We start from the raw sequence: 20,121 nt of genomic DNA on the forward strand, positions 1-20,121 counted from the left end.
CCGTCCTTCCCAATTATGAAGGACAGGTTATACCGAGTGACGCAGGACACTCAAACTAAAGAGCGAGTCACACAGCTTTTGATTCCGAAGAGCCGCCGGGAATTGGTATTCCAGGCGGCTCACTTTAATCCCATGGCTGGACACTTAGGGCAGGATAAGACACTAGCCCGAATAATGGCCCGATTCTATTGGCTGGGGATTCGCGGCGATGTTCGTAGGTGGTGTACGGCATACCGCAAATGCCATTCCAAAAGCGCCTTTGTGCCCTCTTCCATTGATCGAGACCCCGTTTGAGAGAATTGGGATGGATCTCGTCGGGCCATTAGATCGGTCAGCATGAGGGTACCGCTTTATATTAGTTCTGGTGGACTATGCAACGCGATACCCGGAAGCAGTGCCTCTGCGCAATATCTCAGCACGCAGTATTGCAGAGGCACTCTTCCGCGTTATCTCCCGAGTCGGAATCCCGAAAGAGATTCTGGCTGATCAAGGCACTACATTCATGTCACGGACACTGCGCGAACTGCATGGGTTATTGGGGATTAAGCCAATCCGCACCAGTGTGCATCACCCACAAATGACGGTTTAGTGGAACGGTTCAATCGCACCCTCAAAAATATCATTAAAAAATTTGTAAGTGAGGACGCATGTGATTGGGATAAGTGGCTCGAACCCTTCTTGTTCTCAGTGCGAGAGGTTCCCCAAGCCTCCACGGGGTTCTCCCCGTTCGAATTATTATATGGGCGCAAGCCGCGCGGCATCCTAGACGTGCTGCAGGAAAATTGGGAGGAGGGACCTTCACAAAGCAAGAACGAAATTCAATACGTTATGGACCTGCGCGCAAAACTCCACACGCTCACCCACCTAACTCAGGAGAATTTGCGGCAGGCCCAGGAACGGCAAGCCCGCCTGTACAACAAGGGTACGGGCCTTAGGGAGTTCACCCAGGGAGATAAAGTACTCGTACTGCTGCTCACTTCGAGCTCCAAATTGATCGCCAAGTGGCAAGGACCCTTTGAGGTCACACGGCGAGTCGGGGACGTCGACTATGAGGTGAGGCGAACGGACAGGGGTGGGGCACTACAAATTTACCACCTCAACCTGCTTAAACTCTGGAATGAGGAGGTCCCCGTGGCGTTGGTGTCGGTGGTTCCGGAGAAGGCGGAGCTGGGACCGGAGGTTCAAAAGAGAGCACTGGCATCACGCACCTCTCCGGTCCCCTGTGGAGACCACTTCTCCCCGACCCAACTCACGGAGGTCGCCCAGTTGCAGACCGAGTTTTCGGATGTGTTCTCGCCCCTGCCCAGTCGCACCAACCTCATAGAGCACCACATAGAGATGCCCCCGGGGGTAGTAGTGCGTAGCCGCCCTTACAGGTTACCCGAACACAAAAAAAAGGTGGTTCGGGAAGAACTGGAGACCATGCTCGAAATGGGCATCGTCAAGGAGTCCCACAGTGACTGGAGCAGCCCGGTGGTCTTGGTACCCAAGGCCGACGGGTCGGTCCGGTTCTGTGTGGACTATAGAAAAGTCAATGCAGTGTCTAAATTCGATGCGTACCCGATGCCTCGTATTGATGAGTTGCTCGATCGACTCGGCACTGCTCGCTTTTATTCAACGCTGGATTTGACGAAGGGATATTGACAGATCCCCTTGACTCCACTATCCCGAGAGAAAACGGCCTTTTCCACACTGTTTGGTTTACACCAATTCGTCACCCTTCCGTTTGGGCTGTTTGGGGCACCCGCTACGTTTCAGCGGCTGATGGACAGAGTCCTCCGCCCTCACGCCACTTATGCGGCCGCCTATCTGGATGATATCATCTATAGTAATGACTGGCAGAGGCACCTCGAACATCTGAGGGCCGTCCTTAGGTCGCTGAGACGAGCGGGGCTCACAGCCAACCCAAAGAAGTGTGCGATTGGGCGGGTGGAAGTACGGTATCTGGGCTTCCACTTGGGCAACGGGCAGGTGCGTCCCAAAATTAATAAGACGGCAGCGATTGCGGCCTGCCCGAGGCCCAAGACCAAAAAGGGGGTGAGACAGTTCCTGGGGCTGGCTGGCTATTACCGTAGGTTTATCCCTAATTATTCGGACGTCACCAGCCTGCTGACTGACCTCACTAAAAAGGGGGCACCAGATCCGGTCCAGTGGACGGAGCAATGCCAACGGGCTTTTTCTGAAGTGAAGGCTGCACTGTGTGGGGGGCCACTTTTACACTCCCCTGACTTTTCTCTCCCCTTTGTGTTGCAGACTGATGCGTCGGACAGAGGGCTGGGGGCGGTTTTGTCCCAGGAGGTGGAGGGGGACGACCGCCCCATCCTGTACATTAGCAGGAAGCTGTCAGTGCGTGAGGGGCGCTACAGCACGATCGAGAAAGACTGTCTGGCAATCAAGTGGGCGGTCCTCGCCCTCCGTTACTACCTGCTGGGGCGCCCTTTCACCCTCTGTTCGGACCATGCGCCCCTCCAGTGGCTCCACCGCATGAAAGATGCCAACGCGCGGATCACCCGTTGGTATCTGGCACTCCAACCCTTCAATTTCAAGGTGGTCCACAGGCCGGGGGCGCAGATGGTCGTGGCGGACTTCCTCTCCCGTCAAGAGGGGGGGGAACTCGGCTGCAGGCCGGACAGCCGCCCGGCCTGAGTCGGGCGGTGGGGGTATGTGGCAGCAGGGGCATGGTCAAGCACCAATCTGTGACAGGAGGGCGGAGTCAGGGAAGGTAAGTGGCAGAATCACTACACCTGATGGCAATTAACCTGTGTTTGTGTGTGTCTTCCCATTGACCGCGCCCTATTTAAGGAGGGAGAGCGAGAGCAGAGGAGCTCATCCCTGGACGAGACACTGGTGTGTGTGTGTCTCTGTGTGTTGGAAACATATAGATTGTTAGACTGAAAAGTGTGACAATAAAGCCTCTGTTACACCTGATCTCTGTCCTGCCGTCCTCTGTGCTCCACCCACACGTAGTGAACCATTACATGCATAAACAAGCTCCAATTAGTTCAAAATGCAGCAGCAAGAGTTCTTACTAGAACTAAAAGAGATGACCACATCACCCCATCTTATCCACACTACATTAGCTCCCAATCAAATTTCGCAATGATTATAAAATACTACTGTTGACTTACAAAGCACTGAATGGTTTCACCCCTAACACCAGTGCCTGAGCAAACTTCTGGTCCTTTATGATCATGCCTACTTAGCTCAAAAGGTAAAGGCTATCTATTGTAATGAAGGCTCATATAGTGAAAGCTACATCAAGGGGCAGAGCCTTTTCTTACAAAGTTATGGAATAGCCTTCCAAGTAGTGTTCAGGACTCAGACACTGTCTCAGTGAAAATATATATCTTTTAGTCAAGCCTTTTGTTAATAGCTTTGTATTAAGTTAAAAAAAAAAAAGTAGCTCTGGAAGGTCCTGAGGCATACAGTGTTTTGGTATGGATGCTGTCAGGTTTGTTGACGGAGTGGCTGGCTGCTTTATCTCCCAGGGTTCCCTCATGTCTGTGTTACCTTCTGACTCTCCATTGTAGTTATGCTGTCATAGTTAGTCTAGTCAGAGTCCCTGTTTGCACTCAGCACAAAATGCATACTGTTCTTAACCATCAGGTGGCACCAGGCATACCCAACAACCTATGTTTTCTCTGTCTTGCCCTCTGTCTGTCTCTCTTGGTCATGCCAATCCTGAGACACCAGTGATGCTGACGTCTTCTGCTCTTTGTACCTGCCTAATCCATCCTGATGCCTTATGTCTGGCCGGAGTCTCATCACATCGTTCTTGTGGAGGATGGCCCCATATGGACAGTCGAAAGACACACTTGGAAGATGGCTCTTACAGTTTTGCTATGATGGCTGAGGACTATAATTGCCATATCATCTTTCAAACTGCAGTGGTCATGAACAGTCTTGCACTCAAGTTTACATCAATGAACCGTTGATAACATCAACAAAATAGACTTCATGATAAAACTATAATGAATTTCCTGGTTACACAGTTGTACTTTGGACACACAGTTGTAGTTGGACACAGTTATAGAAGCAAGTTATTTATAATTATGCTATCTGTTATCATCCAGATGAGGATGGGTTCCCTTTTGAGTCTGGTTCCTCTCACGGTTTCTTCCTCATGTTGTCTGAGGGAGTTTTTCCTCACCACAGGCTTGCTCATCAGGGATAAATAAATTTATGAGGGATAAATGTTAATTCATATGTTTAAAGTCTTTAATTTTCTGTAAATCTGCTTGGTGACAATGTCTGTTGTTAAAAGCACTATACAAATAAACTTGACAATATAATTTATTAAATTATGCCAGCAAGTGCCCTTAGACTTTCATTACAAGTGAGTTATTATTTCATTATAAGCAATTTATATAATTAATTTATATAATTCCTATCAGGGATAGAGCAACATTTTCTGAGGGTAAAATTTGTGGCTATACATCAACATGGTGAGTCAGGTTCCACCTGATCAACAGATACAGCAAAACCTCAAGGAAAGTTTTACATTTACAATCTTGTTTGTCTCATTCTAAGACTACACACTTCAAACTTCCATTATATTTGCGTTTTGAGTTAACAGGTTTTGCATTCTTTTCTTATTCTATAAAAACTTGTCGAAATTCATCTATCTACTGCTTATCTGTCAGGGTCGCGGGTAAGCTGGAGCCAATCCCAGCTGACCTTGGGCGGGAGGCAGGGTACACCCTGGGCAGGTCGCCAATCTATTGCAGGGCTAACACCAAGACGAACAACCATTCACGCTCACTATTCGTAGTTTAGAGTAGCCAGTTGACCTAATCTGCATGCCTTTGGGCTGAGGGAGGAAACCGGAGCACCCAGAGGAAAGATATGCAAACACAAGGACAACATTCAAACTCCACACAGAAAGGCCCTAGTTGACCATGAGGTTCGAACCCAGAACCTTCTTGCTGTGAGGAAACAGTGCCAACTACTGCACCATCATACCACCAAGCTGAAATTCATGTCCACAGTAATCAGGCTGAAAGATGCTCAAGTATTTCTTTAACAGTTTAAACTCAGATTAAACACACAGGAGGAGTTTATACACACCTTTCTAATTTTCTCTATCTGAACTGTTGCGTGTGCTATATCTTCCTTTAGTTTATTCAGATCCTTAGATTTCTCTGTTGGAACAAAAAAAAAATAACCACACATCACATGAACATACAGCTCTGGGAAAAATTACAGCTTCGCAAAATTATTAGTTTATCTGGATTTACTATTTTTAGGTATACATTTGAGGAACATGAACAATTTTGTTTCATTCCACAAACTAATCAACATTTTCTACTAATTCTACATGAAGATATTGTCACTTAGAGCATTTACAGTGCCTTGCAAAAGTATTCATGCTCCTTGGTGTTTGTCCTGTTTTGTCACATTACAAGCTGGAATTAAAATGGATTTTTGGGGGGTTAGCACCATTTGATTTACACAACATGCCTACCACTTTAAAGGTGCACGTTTTTTTTTTTTTTATTGTAACAACCAATAAGATAAAAAACCAGAAATCTGGAGTGTGCATAGGTATTCACCCCCTTTCATATGAAACCCCTAAATAAGAGATGGTCCAACCAATTCACTTAAGTCACATAATTGGTTGATTAAGATCCACCTGTGTGCAATCAGTGTCACATGATCTGTCACATGATGTCTGTTCTGGAAGGACCCTGACCCTGCAATACTACTAAGCAACCAACATGAGAACCAAGGAGCACTCCAAACAGGTCAGAGACAAAATTGTGGAGAAGTACAGATCAGGGTTGGGTTATAAAAAATATCCCAAACTTTGAATATCCCAGGGAGCACCATTAAATCCATTATAGCAAAATGGAAAGAACATGGCACCACTACAAACCTGACAAGAGAAGGCCACCCACCAAAACTCACAGACCGGGCAAGGAGGGCATTAATCAGAAACACAACAAAGACACCAAAGAGAACACTGAAGGAGCTGCAAAGATCCACAGCAAAGATGGGAGTATCTGTCCATAGGGCCACTTTAAGCTGTACACCCCACAGAGCAGGGCTTTATGGAAGAGTGGACAGAAAAAAAGCCACTGCTGAAGAAAACACGTTTGGAGTTTGCCCAACAGCATGTGGCAGACTCCCCAAACACATGGGACAAGATTCATGAGACAAAAATTGCATTTTTTGGCCATCATGGGAAATGCCATGTGTGGCACAAACCCAACACCCTGAGAACACCATCCCTACAATGAAGCATGGTGGTTGCAGCATCATGTTGTGGGGATGTTTTTCATCTGCAGGAATGGCACTAAATGCAGGGCAATTCTGGAGGAAAACCTGTGAGTCAGCCAAAGGTTTCAGACTGGGATGTTCATGGTCGAGTAGGACAATGACCCTAAACATACTGCTAAAGTGACACTGGAGTGGTTTAAAGGGAAACATTTAAATGTCTTGGAATGGCCTAATCAAAGCCCAGACCTCAATCCAATTGAGAATCAGTGGCATAGCTTGAAGATTGCTGAACACAAATGCAACCCATCTAACTTGAAGGAGCTGGAGCAGTTTTGCCTTGAGGAATGGGCAAAAATCCCAGTGACTAGATGTGCTAGGCTAATAGAGACATGCCCCAAAAGATTTGCAGCTGTAATTGTAGCAAAAGATGTCTCTACAAAGTATTGACTTTGAGGGGGGTTAATTATATAAAATTGAATTGAAATAAATTGAAAAATTGTATTTTTATTGTGACACAAACAATAATTAAGATGAAAAAACAGAAATCTGGAGTGTGCATTACAAGCTGGTATTAAGCATTTTAATACCAGCTTGTAATGCACACTCCAGATTTCTGTTTTTTCATCTTAATTATTGTTTGTGTCACAATAAAAATACAATGTGCACCTTTAAAGTGGTAGGCATGTTGTGTAAATCAAATGGTGCTCCCCCCCCAAAAAAAAAAAATATCCATTTTAATACCAGCTTGTAATGTGACAAAACAGGACAGACACTAAGGGTGATGGCACTGTATTTGCAGAAAATGACAACTGGTCAAAATAGCAAAAAAGATAGTGTTTTCAGACCTTCAATAATGCGCAGAAATCAAGATCATATTTAATTTTAAACAACAACACAACACTCATGTGTGAACTTAGGATAAGTTCAGAAATTAATATTTGGTGGAATAACCCCAACATTTAATCAGAGCTTTCATGCATCTTGGCATGCTCTACATCAGTCTTTCACATTGCTCTTGGGTGACTATGAATTTTATGAATTTTTGCGCCAGGAGTGGCGATCAGCTCAGCTTTGTTTGATGGCTTGTGACCATCCATCTTCCTCTTAATCACATTTCAGAGGTTTTCAATGGGGTTCTGGTCTGGAGATTGAGTCTTGATCTTGTGGTCCTCCACCCACACCTTGACTGACCTAGCTGTGTGGCATGGAGCACTGTCTTGCTGGAAAGCCCTATCCTTAGAGTTTGGGAACACTGTCAGAGCAGAAGGAAGCAAGTTTTCTTCCAGGACATGGCTTGATTCAGGTGTCCTTCACAAACAAAAATCTGCCTTATTCTAGCCTTGCTGAAGCACTCCCAGATCCTCCAACAAATTTCACAATGGGTGCATGACACTGTGGCTTGTAGGCCTCTCCAGGTCTTCATCCAACCATTAGATGACCAGGTGATGGGAAAAGCTGAAAATTGCACTCATCAGAGATGACGACCCAGTCCTCTACGGTGCAATCCTTATGATCTTTAGTAAACCTCAGCCTGGAGCTAGCAAACCTCAACCAGGCTCTTCTTTGCTTCTCACTGATGAAGGGCTTTTTTTCTAGCTTTGCAAGACTTCAACCCTGCCCAGAGGAGCCTGTTTCGAACTGTCCTTGTTGTGCACTTAACCCCAGCTGCCATTTGCCCTTCTTTTTGTAGGTCACTTGATGTCATCCTACAGTTGTTGAGTGACATTCGAAATGGTTGATGATTGTTCCGGTCAGTAGACTCTTTTTCGCCCTCTGCCAATCTGTAATTTTGTTGTCCCCAATGTCTGCTGCTTGACCTTGATTCTTATGAACAGCCATCTTTGAAATTTTGAGGATGGAAGCAACCTGACGCTCACTGTATCCCTCTGACAGTAAAGAATTGAACCCTTCTTTTTCTCATTCAAAACTTTTCTTTTGGCACGATGAATATTTTTGTATTCCAAATAAATTTAAGGTACTAATTAACATTGTTGTTGCCATCCAAACTGGTCCTATTGCAAGAGGATAGTGTTGACCACAGCAGTGGTTTTTACACTTTTCCTCATTAAATAAGGTGGATCAACTAATCAGTACCTCATTAAGTAAAATGAAGTGTGCTTGTGTTGGAATTCCAGCACAGACACTGGAATGAAATGGCTGCCATACATAGAGATTTAAGAAAAAAAACTGAAGTGGTCTCTTAATTTTTTCCAGCGCTGTATGCTATATACATGCTAAAGGGCTCTATTGTAAATTAAAACCAGCTCCTCCTTTTACACCTAGGGAAACCTTTAAGAGCCAATTATGCACTATGCAGCAGTGGTGTTTTGATGATGACAAATGATTAGATTTTTCTTACAGATTTAAAATCTATTTTACTCATAGAATTAGCCATCTGGCTGACTAGATTTTATCTGCAACAGCACACATGGGAGGGGTGTTTTTATAGCACAACTCATAGCTGGTTTGGATTTAAAAGCTTGTTAAAATGTGTGACTAAAAGGTGCACCATAAAAGATTTAAATGTAAACTGGCCTTTAGTAGACACATCTGTGCTTATTTGACAAAACTAAATCTGCTGCATATGGATGAAGTAGCACGTTTATGGTGAAGTGGGGTTATATAAAGTGCATTTTTGACCCATTCCATGCACATTAGTACACATTCACATATGACCACTGAAGTATCAGCAGAGCTCAAACATGGAAAAACTGACTTGTATCAAAGAAATTTATAATCAATTAACTCTAGCTTCTGTTAACCATTAATTATGCTTACAATGGCACAAAACTATCTCGGTTCAGACTGCTCATATGAATGTCAAGGCTTAAACCTTCTAGTTGTTGCTGGGTTGTGGCAGCATCCCTGGTGATCTCTTCTCGAATACTCTGGGCATGTCTGTGCTCCTGCTTCAGCTCGGTCAGCTCTGCTTGCAGTTTCAGCAACTCTGCCTCTGCTTTCCGCAACCCCTCTTCTGCTGTTTCCTGACATCTGCCACATCAGATAAAGTATTTAAGGGGATCCTCTAGCGGATTTACTCTGAAATTTACGTTAATAAAAGTATTCAAAGATTTCAACAAATTCATTTTCTGAGAACAAACAGTGTTCTAGAAAAATTTATTTTTCATTAAAAGGTCATAGGCAAAGGTTTTAAATTTATGCACATTTGAAACTTTATATGTTAAAAAACCCTCTGTAATTTTCTTCTGGTCCTAAGAAGTATTGTTAATAAGTAATAATTAAAATAAGTTAGCACGGATCGCAGCGAATTTCTGCTCGGTGATTTTCGTGACCAGTGTGACGTCATTAAAGACAAACAAATCGCTTGGAGTCGAGTCCATTTCCGTTTATTTGCATTGCCGTTCGACTTGAGTGCAGACGTGCGTTCGGGAATTTCCAAAGAAAAACCATGCCTTATTGTTGTGCAGTCAACTGTAACAACGGGACCGGTTTAGGAAGAAGTTTTTACCTTTTTCCGAGAGAGGAGAAGAGGCGGAGAGAGTGGATTGTGTGCGTGAAGCCAGAGGGTTGGCTTTTTCCGAGAGAGGAGAAGAGGCGGAGAGAGTGGATTGTGCTGGTGAAGCGAGAGGGTTGGCAGTTGGGTAAATACGCCACTCTGCGCGCCGATCACTTTTTGAAGAACCCCCATCTGTTGGAGAGTTTAGGTGTCAGTGTCGAACAGAGAAGGCTCAAACCTGACGCTGTTCCGACAAAATTCGAACACAAAATCAAGCAGTCAAAGAAGAAACGGACCAGAAACGCTCAAGCAAAAAGAAGATTGGAGGTAAAAATTTTTACCTTTGCTTGCAATTGACAAGTCAAGAATCCTGAGGGATCCTGTACAATCATTGTGGAAATGAGATAAAAGGGATATTTCCTTGCTTAGAGTAGGCTATAAATAGTATAATGCCATGGATGGAAGGCTAATGTGGCCTACCGGCACACTGTCAAGTAATCGTTATCTATATCCACTAGGGAGGGCAGTTTAATTATTCTTCAAAAGGGCTCTTATTTAGTATTAAGACGAAAATAGGAATTTATCATAACTACCAGGATAAATAGTTTGGGTGTGAGTCTTGTTGAGGTCCGGGGTCACCGCGATCAGAGACGGCCGAGTCACTGTCCAATTCCTAGGCTGCACGGTCAAACCAGTGAGCCACATTCACCGATTGCTTCGCAACGGCCATAGGTTCATACATATATGTTTCACCTCTCGATATTTGGAGAGTTCCTACTTCAAAATCGCTATTGCTTTCAGACATTTTACACAACCTCTCATGACCAAAGTCCGTACAAGTGTGCTCAGTTCGCAAGTAAACACAGAACTGCTCCCAGTCTGTTTGCCTTGAATGACGTCACGACGACTGTCGCCTGACGGTAAAAGTGCGCATAAGTTAGATGTAAACAAACCTTCGGAACTTGCGCAAACCAGTATATTTTAACCATTTTATTCAATTTTAGGGTGTAAATTAGACACCAGGAAGATTGAATTCGCTTTTTGGGTCGTTCTTCAAGAAAATAAAGTTGATATTCTGCGTTCCACCTCCGACCCTTGCCTATGACCTTTAAAATACCAGATGAGCCTCCTGCAGAAGTGACGTATGCAATGACGTAGCTTAGTGGAAGCTTAGAGCAACTTGGCTGTTTATATCCTCTGCTTACATCGTGGTTTTGCTAGTAGAGTTTGAATGAATCATCTAATGAGGTGCTTTCATCTCCCAACAAAGAACACTGGATAATCTTGTCTTCGAAGACAACTGTCTCTGTCTGGATTTCAACACTGACTGGTTCATCTGTTTGGAAAGCAATATCCCTGTTTCCGGTCAATTCACGTTCCTAGCACATAAATGAAAATGAAACTGAAACTACCATGAAATAAAACTTCAGAATTTCAAACGAGTGAGTTTCATGCAAAACGTTCCGAGTAATTCTCTTATCTGGAGTATAGTCAACTGTACCTGAACCTTAATCGAACGCTCCTTCTCTTGATCCATCAGTGATTGTTTTTCTTTGTTACCCATATTTTCTTCCAGTATACACTGAAGAGCCTACAACGCATCAGAATGTCGATTAGAATTCACCAGGTAAGACACCGATAATATACCAGGGATGGAGCCAGACCAATGTGAGTGCAGAAATATACGCACACCACTTGGCATCGTTCATGGGGCGTTTGTTTACTTTACCGCTAGCTGGCTACATGGGCTATAGCCACACCATGAAATAAAACTTCAGAATTTCAAATGAGTGAGTTTCATGCAAAACGTTCCGAGTAATTCTCTTATCTGGAGTATAGTCAACTGTACCTGAACCTTAATCGAATGCTCCTTCTCTTGATTCATCGGTGATTGTCTTTGTTACCCATATTTTCTTCCAGTATACACTGAAGAGCCTACAACGCATCAGAATGCCGATTAGAATTCACCAGGTAAGACACCGCTAATATACCAGGGATGGAGCCAGACCAATGAGAGTGCAGAAATATATGCGCACCACTTGGCATCGTTCATGGGGCGTTTGTTTACTTTACCGCTAGCTGGCTACATGGGCTACAGCCACACTCAACCAACAAATCGGGCCAAGCCACAGTTGTAGCGGGCTGCCCTCTTCAGATCAGGCTGCTCTACACCCCTGTGAAAATCCATAGCAATCTGATAAAATTAGTGAAAATATTTCTGCAAATGTGCATCTGTCAGATTCTTGGGCTGGATTCGTCCCTGTATATTACAAAGAACCATGGTAGAACAAAGTCGAAACTAACCTCCCGGTGTTGTCTCTGTTGCCGCTCAACACTGCATCGGCAGACTTCGGAGCTAAACAATGAGCAAATACTGATGGCACTGCATCATCTTTTCTTTCATTTTATTCTAGAAGCCCCCATTAATCTTGCTTTTAATTCCGTCGACTCATCGAAACAGGATGATTCAAAATGTTCGGAGCATAAATCGGGCACTGCAGGCAGATTGTTTTGAGGTCTTCCGATGGCATGAATCCATTTCTTGCAAATAGTCAGATGATTCTGGCCAGGTAAACGGTGAAAAGATGCATCTTCTCGTCCTTCTTTTTAGCATCATTTTGGCATTTATATCAAATCAAGTTTATTTGTATAGCGCTTTTAACAATAAACATTGTCGCAAAGCAGCTTTACAGAATTTGAACGACTTAAAACATGAGCTAATTTTATCCCTAATCTATCCCCAATGAGCAAGCAACAAAATAAGTATTTACAGTGGGGCAAAAAAGTATTTAGTCAGTCACCAATTGTGCAAGTGCAATTGTGCAAGTCACCAATTGTGCGGTTTAGCAAGAAGTTGCTCCAAGCTTCCACTAAGCCACGTCATCGCATGCGTCACTTCCGCAGGAGGCCCGTCTGGTATTTTAAGAAAAATTCATGTTTCTAGAACACTATTTGATCTCCGAAAATGAATAAATGACTGTTAAAAATCAACAAATACTTTTACTTAACATAAGAGTAAATCCGCTAGAGGATTACTTTAATACCCTTTTAATACAGATCATAAACACTGCTGTTTATTATAAACCTTAAAGTCTTGCAAATGTAAATGCAGCAGTATCACAAAAAATAAACAGAACAGGTAAATATTTTGGAGCTCCTACCTGTGTGTGTGTGAGCGGCAGGCCTCCATGCTGGTGCACTGCTCCAGAAGGCTGCTCCTCTCTATGGCTGCGGCATTAGTCTGCTCTTTCAATGCAAGGATCTCCTGCTCCTGCAGCTCCCTGTTCCTCTCCCGCTCAGCCTGTTGCTCCTGCAGCTCCTTCTTCACTTCATGCACTTCCAGACGCACCTGCAAGGCACAATCTACCAATTCCACCTTAACAAGTTCACAACATGAAACTTCATGTTAAAATAAAATAAAAGCAATCTAATACATGTTTGTAATAGTTTCTGGAAAACAGTAAATGATGGAAAAATATTATTGCTGCACAGCATAACAAAACTGGTCATTTTTTAGCATGCTGAACTATAGTGGGTTGCATCCGACGTCACATTCGCCTCATTAGATATGAAAAGCATGAGGTGGTGGTCATTGTTCACAAAGCGGTACCATCACTGGGATGCCTTGCTAGTTGCTAAAATGCCCTATGTTTGTGTTGTTTTGGGCTATTCAAATCAAACAGTTTTACAGTTGTAAAACTGAAAAGTTTATTCCGGGTTCCCTGTGAAGAGCAAAGGATTTTACCAAAAGATGACGAGAAAGGTGGCTTTTGAACCTTTCACCATGATGGAGGGAAGCAAAGGCAAAGAACACTCAAGTTTGCAGTGATCACTTCGTGAAAGGTTTGTAAATTCCTCTGATTTATTTAGTTTGGACTCACAAATCACCTTTTTCGCTGTTTTCAAGTTCAGGAGATGCTCAAGTCCTCATGTGTTTTTGTTCACTGTTTGATCGTGTTCGCCATCTTGTAAACTAAAACGCATGTTTTCACTTTATTTATCAGGCTGTCCAAGCAATCTTTACAAGGACGATGATGTAAATTGGGCTCCTACACTGAACTAAAGAGAAGATAAATCAAGACAATCCATGAAAACACAAAAGCAGAGCTCACAAGTTAACAGCATGAAACTGCTTCCCCGGCCATGCAGTTACAGTGAGCCATGATAACTTCTCTGTCCTGTTTCACCAGGTCTTAAAGTGGTTTCTGTGGAAATTTGTGGATCTTTGAGAAGAGCAGGGAGGATTGAGAATCGAGCAGCTATGGTTTGTTTACACCTGATACTAAAAATTGTAACGTCCTAGCAAACGTCACAAAGATGCGTACAAAAAAAAAAAAAAAAGCCCTAAAATTCCTACTTACCCGGGCATAAACGATACAGGATTTATCTTGTGTCCACAGATATTTATCTTGTGTCCACAGATATTTACACTAGCCACATGTAAAAAGTTGTACGCCTCCATACTCTTCCAGGTTTTAACTCGTTTGTCTGTGTAGAACGAAGTTTGCAGCACCAGGTAGTTTGAGATGTTGGGGAACTCAACCGATGGATGATTTTCCAACTCCTAGGGAAAATCCTTCTGCACTAGTGTGTAAGGATCTATCCCATTGCAAAGAGCAACTTTCTGATGGTAGCTTGACAGTGCATTGGCCTCTAAATTGTGAAAATAATCAGAGACCATCATCACTAGCTCTTTGCATAATGGCAGCCAAATTGGTTTGCCAGACCACCACTTCATTCACCGGAAGAAAACTAGCAGGTGAGTGAATAAAACCAATAAGAAATTCTGGCATTAAATGACCTAGGTCTCACCTGTAGCAAAGCCTCCTGGCTCTTCTCCAGCTCGTCCAGTTTCTGGTTGTGCTGAACCTTCACTCTCTCTAGTTCCACACTCTCCAACTGGATCATTTCCAGGATATGCTTCAGCTCTATACATACAGAGAAAACACAAGCTCCTGAAAATATAGCTGCAAGCGGCGATGAGGGGCCCTTACATCTCCGGTTCCGCGACCTGTAACACGTTTTCATCATACAATGCACAAGCATCTGAGATGTGCGACAAAAGCTTGGGTCTTTGATGTGTGTGCCACCAGGGATGAGTTTTTAAAAAAGTTACTGTCCAGAGGGTCACTTTGGGCATGTGGATATCATCAGAACCATCATATCCTATAACCTGTTAAGTTTGAGCCATATCAGGCTCAATGTGAATGGCGAATTTATGACACATTTCCTGTTTGCGTGGCTAAAGAAATTAATTTATTGCTTCACATTTTCAATTGTAACGTACATTGAATTAGCCAGTTGAATTGCAAAGGGATTTGCGATATCTTGCAAGATATTGATATCTTGCAAGATATCGCAAATCCCTTTGCAATTCAACTGGCTAATTCAATGTACGTTACAATTTTGTTCACCTTAGAGCACCCCACACACCTACCGTTTTTGACATGTAAAGGTGAAACTATACTATAGTATAAGACAAGCCTCTATCCCTGAGTAGTGGGGGCCAGGACTGCATGTACCAAATTTCATGAGTTTTCCCAGGACTGATGTGTGTAGCAAATGTAATTTTTTTTCGGCAATGGAATCATTACTGTCCAGGTCCAAATGGTGGCGCTATACTAGAGGGTCACTTTCAGCATGTGGAAATCAGAACCATCATATCCTGTGAAGTTTGAGCCATATCAGGTAATACATGGTGAATTTATGACACACTTCCTGTTTGCATGGCGTAACACAAATTTATTGTTTCACCATTTCAATAGCTTGCAAGTTGCTGCAATTCCCTTCACAATTCAAAGTCCGCAACAGCTTGACATCACATGTACCAAAATATGGCATGAATCCAACAAGCCCACCTAGGAGGAGTACGTTAAAATGTAACGTCAAAATGCATAAAACCAAAAACAACTCACTTCCTGTTGAGTCTGGCTAAAGCAATTTTGTTCGTCTTGGTGCACCCCACACACCTACAAAATTTAACACGGATAGGTGAAACTACAGGTGACAAGTCTCAATGTCATGTGGTGACACAGGTCAGGCTTGCTCATTGGGGATAGATTAGGGATAAAATTAGCTCATGTTTTAAGTCGTTCAAATTGTGTAAAGCTGCTTTGCGACAAATGCCGCTTTTCCACTACAAACGCGGCTGAGTTGGGCTGAGCCGTGCCGTGCTGAGTTGGGCTGAGTCGAGCTGAGTGGGGCTATTGGAGTTGCATTTCGACTACAACCGTGCTGAACCGTGCTGGCTGGAAGTGGGTGGACACATTGGGTGGAGTTAGCGAAAGTGGGTGGACGTCACGTGATGTCGTTAAGCGGCGCAAACAGTGACATCAGTGATCTTTTAAGCGGTAGTCTCATGATCCGGATAGTAAACAATAAACATGGAGGACATGGAGTCGTTAGTGTTGCTGGTCTTGGTTCTGTGGCTTGTTGTCACCGACAACGCCAACAGATACTGGCAAGAGTGTATAGATGAGGCGAGGCGCATAAGGCTTCAGAAATTCTCGTAATTCGTAATTCTCCTTCTTTTGGGTTTACAGATCTCAGCGTGCTCGCTGTGTGGGCATGTGAGGACACTCCTCCTCACCAATCAGTGCACAGGGGAGTGTCTGCTCACGCCCCCAGCCTCACTTGGCTCGGTTTGGCTCACTTCAGCCCCACTCCAAAACCGTGCGAGTTTTGGGTGCTAAGCAGGGCTGAAGCGAGCGGAGTCGTGCTGTTCTAAGGTAGTCGAAACGCGAGCCGTGTCGGGCTGAAGTGAGCTGAAGCAAGCTGAAGTGAGCTGAAAAAGGGTAGTGGAAAAGGGCCAAAAGTTTATTGTTAAAAGCGCTATACAAATAAACTTGACTTGACTGGCACTATGGAGTCCCACAGACACACCTGGGGCCAAGCTTCTATCCCTGAGTAGCGAGGGCCAGGACTGATGTGTGTACAAAATTTTATGAGTTTTTTGGCAATGGCGTCATTACTGTACAGGTCCAAATGGTGGCACTATACCACAGGGTCACTTTAGGAATGTGGAGGTCATGAGAAACTTTATATCCTATAACCTGTGAAGTTTTAGCCATACAAGGCAATGCACTGTGAATTTATGTTTGTGTGGCCTAACATATAAATTTATTGTTTCTCCATTTCAACAGCTTGCAAGCTGTCACAAATCCCTTCACAATTCACAGTCAGCAAGATCTTGACATCACCAAATATGGCATGAATCCAACAAACCGCCTCGGAGGAGTTCGTTAAAACGTAACACCTGTCAAAATGCACAATATCAAAAATGGCTCACTTCCTGTTGAGTATGGCTGATAAGCCATATAAGCAGTTTTGTTCGTCTAGGGGCACTGCACACCTACCAAATTTGACACGGATAGGTGAAACCGTATACCGGGCAGGAGTCTTAATGTGGCATCCAAAGCTATAAATTTGAATCTAACATTTTAGGGGGTGCTATGGTGTCTTCTAGCCTCACTCAAGGCAAATAACCTAAGAATAATAAAATTTTGCCCTACTTTCACGAGTGCACGAAATTTCTTGGGTTTTCGAATATTTCCAAAAAGTGTTAAATTTGTTAGAGTTTATCTCAGATCTGGTTATTTCCTTAGACAAAGCTTTAGTTGTCAGATATTTTAATATTCACTTCGATAACCCAGAAGACCCTTTAAAAACAGCGTTTGTGTCCATCTTAGATTCAGTCGGGATTAAGCAGAATGTCATAGGACCGATCCATAATGGTGGTCACACCCTTGATCTAATACTAACATTCAGATTAAACGTAGACAATATAGTCATACTTCCACAGTCTGAAGTTATCTCAGATCATTATCTCATCTCATTCAAACTATGTCTGAGTAATAATATATGCACCTCACCACGCTACTGTATTAAACGTACTTTCACGTCAACTACTACACAGAGCTTTATAAATGATCTCCCAGAGTTGTCAACTTTGATTGGGTCACTGTCAGCCCCTGCAGAACCTGATCAGGCAACTGAATGCTTAGAGTCAACATTCCGCCATACTTTAGATAATGTAGCTCCTCTAAAAAGGAAAATGGTCAGAGACAAAAAATTAGCATCCTGGTATAATGATGACACTCGCACATTAAAACAGACCACTCGAAAATTGGAACGTAAATGGCATCAAACAAAATTGGTAGTGTTCAAATTAGCTTGGAAGGAGAGCTTCCTGAAGTATAGAAAAGCTCTTAGTGCTGCGAGATCAACATATTTCTCCTCCCTAATAGAAGATAACAAAAATAATCCTAGATTCCTATTTAATACTGTAGCAAAATTAACCAGGAATAAGTCCACTATTGACACATGCACACCTGCAGTATGTAGTAGCAACGACTTCATGAATTTTTTTAATGACAAAATTGAGAATATCCGACAAAAAATTCAAACTACTAATTTAAGGTCAGACAATGAAAGTGACCTTGTAGTTAATTATATAACTATCAGATCATCAGTTAGAATGTTTTACTCCCCTAAAAGAAACTGAATTACTTTCACTAATCTCTACATCAAAAGCCTCAACTTGCGTACTAGATCCCTTACCTACACATCTATTCAAACAGATAATGCCTGGAGTAATTGAACCGCTTCTAAAAATAATAAATTCTTCTCTTACGATTGGCTATGTGCCCAAATCCTTTAAACTAGCAGTTATCAACCCCCTGATTAAAAAACCTGACCTTGATCCCTGTCAGCTGTCCAATTATCGGCCAATATCAAACCTCCCCTTTATCTCCAAGATCCTTGAAAAAGCTGTGGCACAGCAGTTATGCTTATATTTACATAGGAATAACATCCATGAAATGTATCAGTCAGGATTTAGACCTCATCATAGCACAGAGACAGCACTGGTTAAAGTAGTAAACGACCTACTGTTGGCGTCTGATCAGGGCTGTGTCTCGCTACTTGTGTTGCTTGACCTTAGTGCAGCATTTGATACCATTGATCATTCCATTCTTCTGGATAGACTAGAAAATGTTGTGGGAGTTAAGGGAATGGCCCTCTCCTGGCTCAGGTCTTATCTAACTGATCGTTATCAGTATGTTGATATAAATGGTGATATTTCTAGACGTACCGAGGTAAAGTTTGGTGTTCCACAAGGTTCTGTCTTGGGTCCACTGCTTTTTTCTCTATATATGTTACCTCTGGGTGATATTATTCGTAAACATTTTCTTAGTTTCCACTGTTATGCTGATGACACACAGTTGTATGTCTCTGCAAAACCTGATGAGAGACACCAGCTTAATAGAATTGAGGAATGTGTTAAGGACATTAGACACTGGATGCTTATTAATTTCCTTCTGCTTAACTCTGACAAGACTGAAGTACTTGTACTAGGACCACATACAGCTAGAAGTAAGTTTTCTGATTACACAGCGACTCTGGATGGCCTTTCTGTTTCTTCACGTGCAGCAGTAAAAGACCTCGGAGTGATTATTGACCCCAGTCTTTCATTCGAAACTCACATTGATAACATCACCCGGATAGCTTTCTTTCATCTCAGAAATATTGCAAAGATAGGAAATTTAATGTCATTGCGTGACACAGAAAAACTAGCCCATGCTTTTGTTACCTCCAGGTTGGATTACTGTAATGCCTTACTGTCTGGATGTTCCAATAAGTGCATAAATAAGCTCCAGTTAGTTCAAAATGCAGCAGCAAGAGTCCTTACTAGAACTAGAAAATATGACCACATCACACCTGTCTTATCCACACTGCATTGGCTCCCAATCAAATTTCGTATTGATTATAAAATACTACTATTGACCTTTAAAGCACTAAATGGTCTCGCACCACAGTACCTGAGTGAACTTCTGCTCCTCTATGACCCGCCACGCCTACTTAGATCAAAAGGTGCAGGCTATCTGCTGGTACCTCGTATAGTGAAGGCTACATCAGGGGGCAGAGCCTTTTCTTACAAAGCCCCACAGTTATGGAACAGCCTTCCAAGTAATGTTCGGGAATCAGACACAGTCTCAGCATTTAAGTCTAGGCTGAAAACATATCTGTTTAGTCAAGCCTTTTGTTAATGGTGTTTATGAGGTAAAGGTGTAGATAGATCCTCAGGCATAGTGTGTTTTGGTAAACTGGGATGTATGGATGCTGTCAGTCCCCACTCAAGTTTGTTGAAGGTGTAGTGGCTGGCTGCTTTATGTCCCGGGGCTGTGCCTGTGTTACCTTCTGGCTCTCTCCTTTTAGTTATGCTGTCATAGTTAGTTGCCGGAGTCCCTGCTTGTACTCGGTGCAATATGTATACTGCTCCTACTTATTCAGGTGACATTGGGCATACCTAACAACCTGTGTTTTCTTTCCCTCCCATCCCCCACCCCAAATCTGTCCCTCTGAGTTACATGGAGTCAACAGGAAATCTTTTGGTGGAGAGGGTGGAGACCTCGACTGGCTATCGTAGCCTGCAGGGAATCAGCCGG

At 43.2% G+C, this 20,121-nt stretch overlaps 1 protein-coding gene across 8 annotated transcripts in view; it reads right to left on the bottom strand.

Annotated features, from left to right (window-relative positions):
• cntrl (centriolin) overlaps positions 1–20,121 on the bottom strand; it is a 743,138-nt gene that overhangs the window by 59,262 nt on the left and 663,755 nt on the right. For all 8 annotated transcript variants that reach the window (XR_009651398.1, XM_060906888.1, XM_060906886.1 and 5 more), the window contains 4 exons: positions 14,489–14,604; positions 12,838–13,025; positions 9,053–9,210; positions 5,068–5,141 (listed from right to left, as the gene is read on the bottom strand). Coding sequence is in view for 7 of the 8 variants with exons in the window: in XM_060906888.1 (XP_060762871.1) it covers positions 5,068–5,141; positions 9,053–9,210; positions 12,838–13,025; positions 14,489–14,604 (536 nt within the window). In the remaining variant the exon portion in view is untranslated. The remainder of the gene's footprint in view (positions 1–5,067; positions 5,142–9,052; positions 9,211–12,837; positions 13,026–14,488; positions 14,605–20,121) is intronic.

The sequence above is a fragment of the Neoarius graeffei genome, chromosome 24 (genome assembly GCF_027579695.1).
Source record: "Neoarius graeffei isolate fNeoGra1 chromosome 24, fNeoGra1.pri, whole genome shotgun sequence".
Taxonomy (NCBI): domain Eukaryota; kingdom Metazoa; phylum Chordata; class Actinopteri; order Siluriformes; family Ariidae; genus Neoarius; species Neoarius graeffei.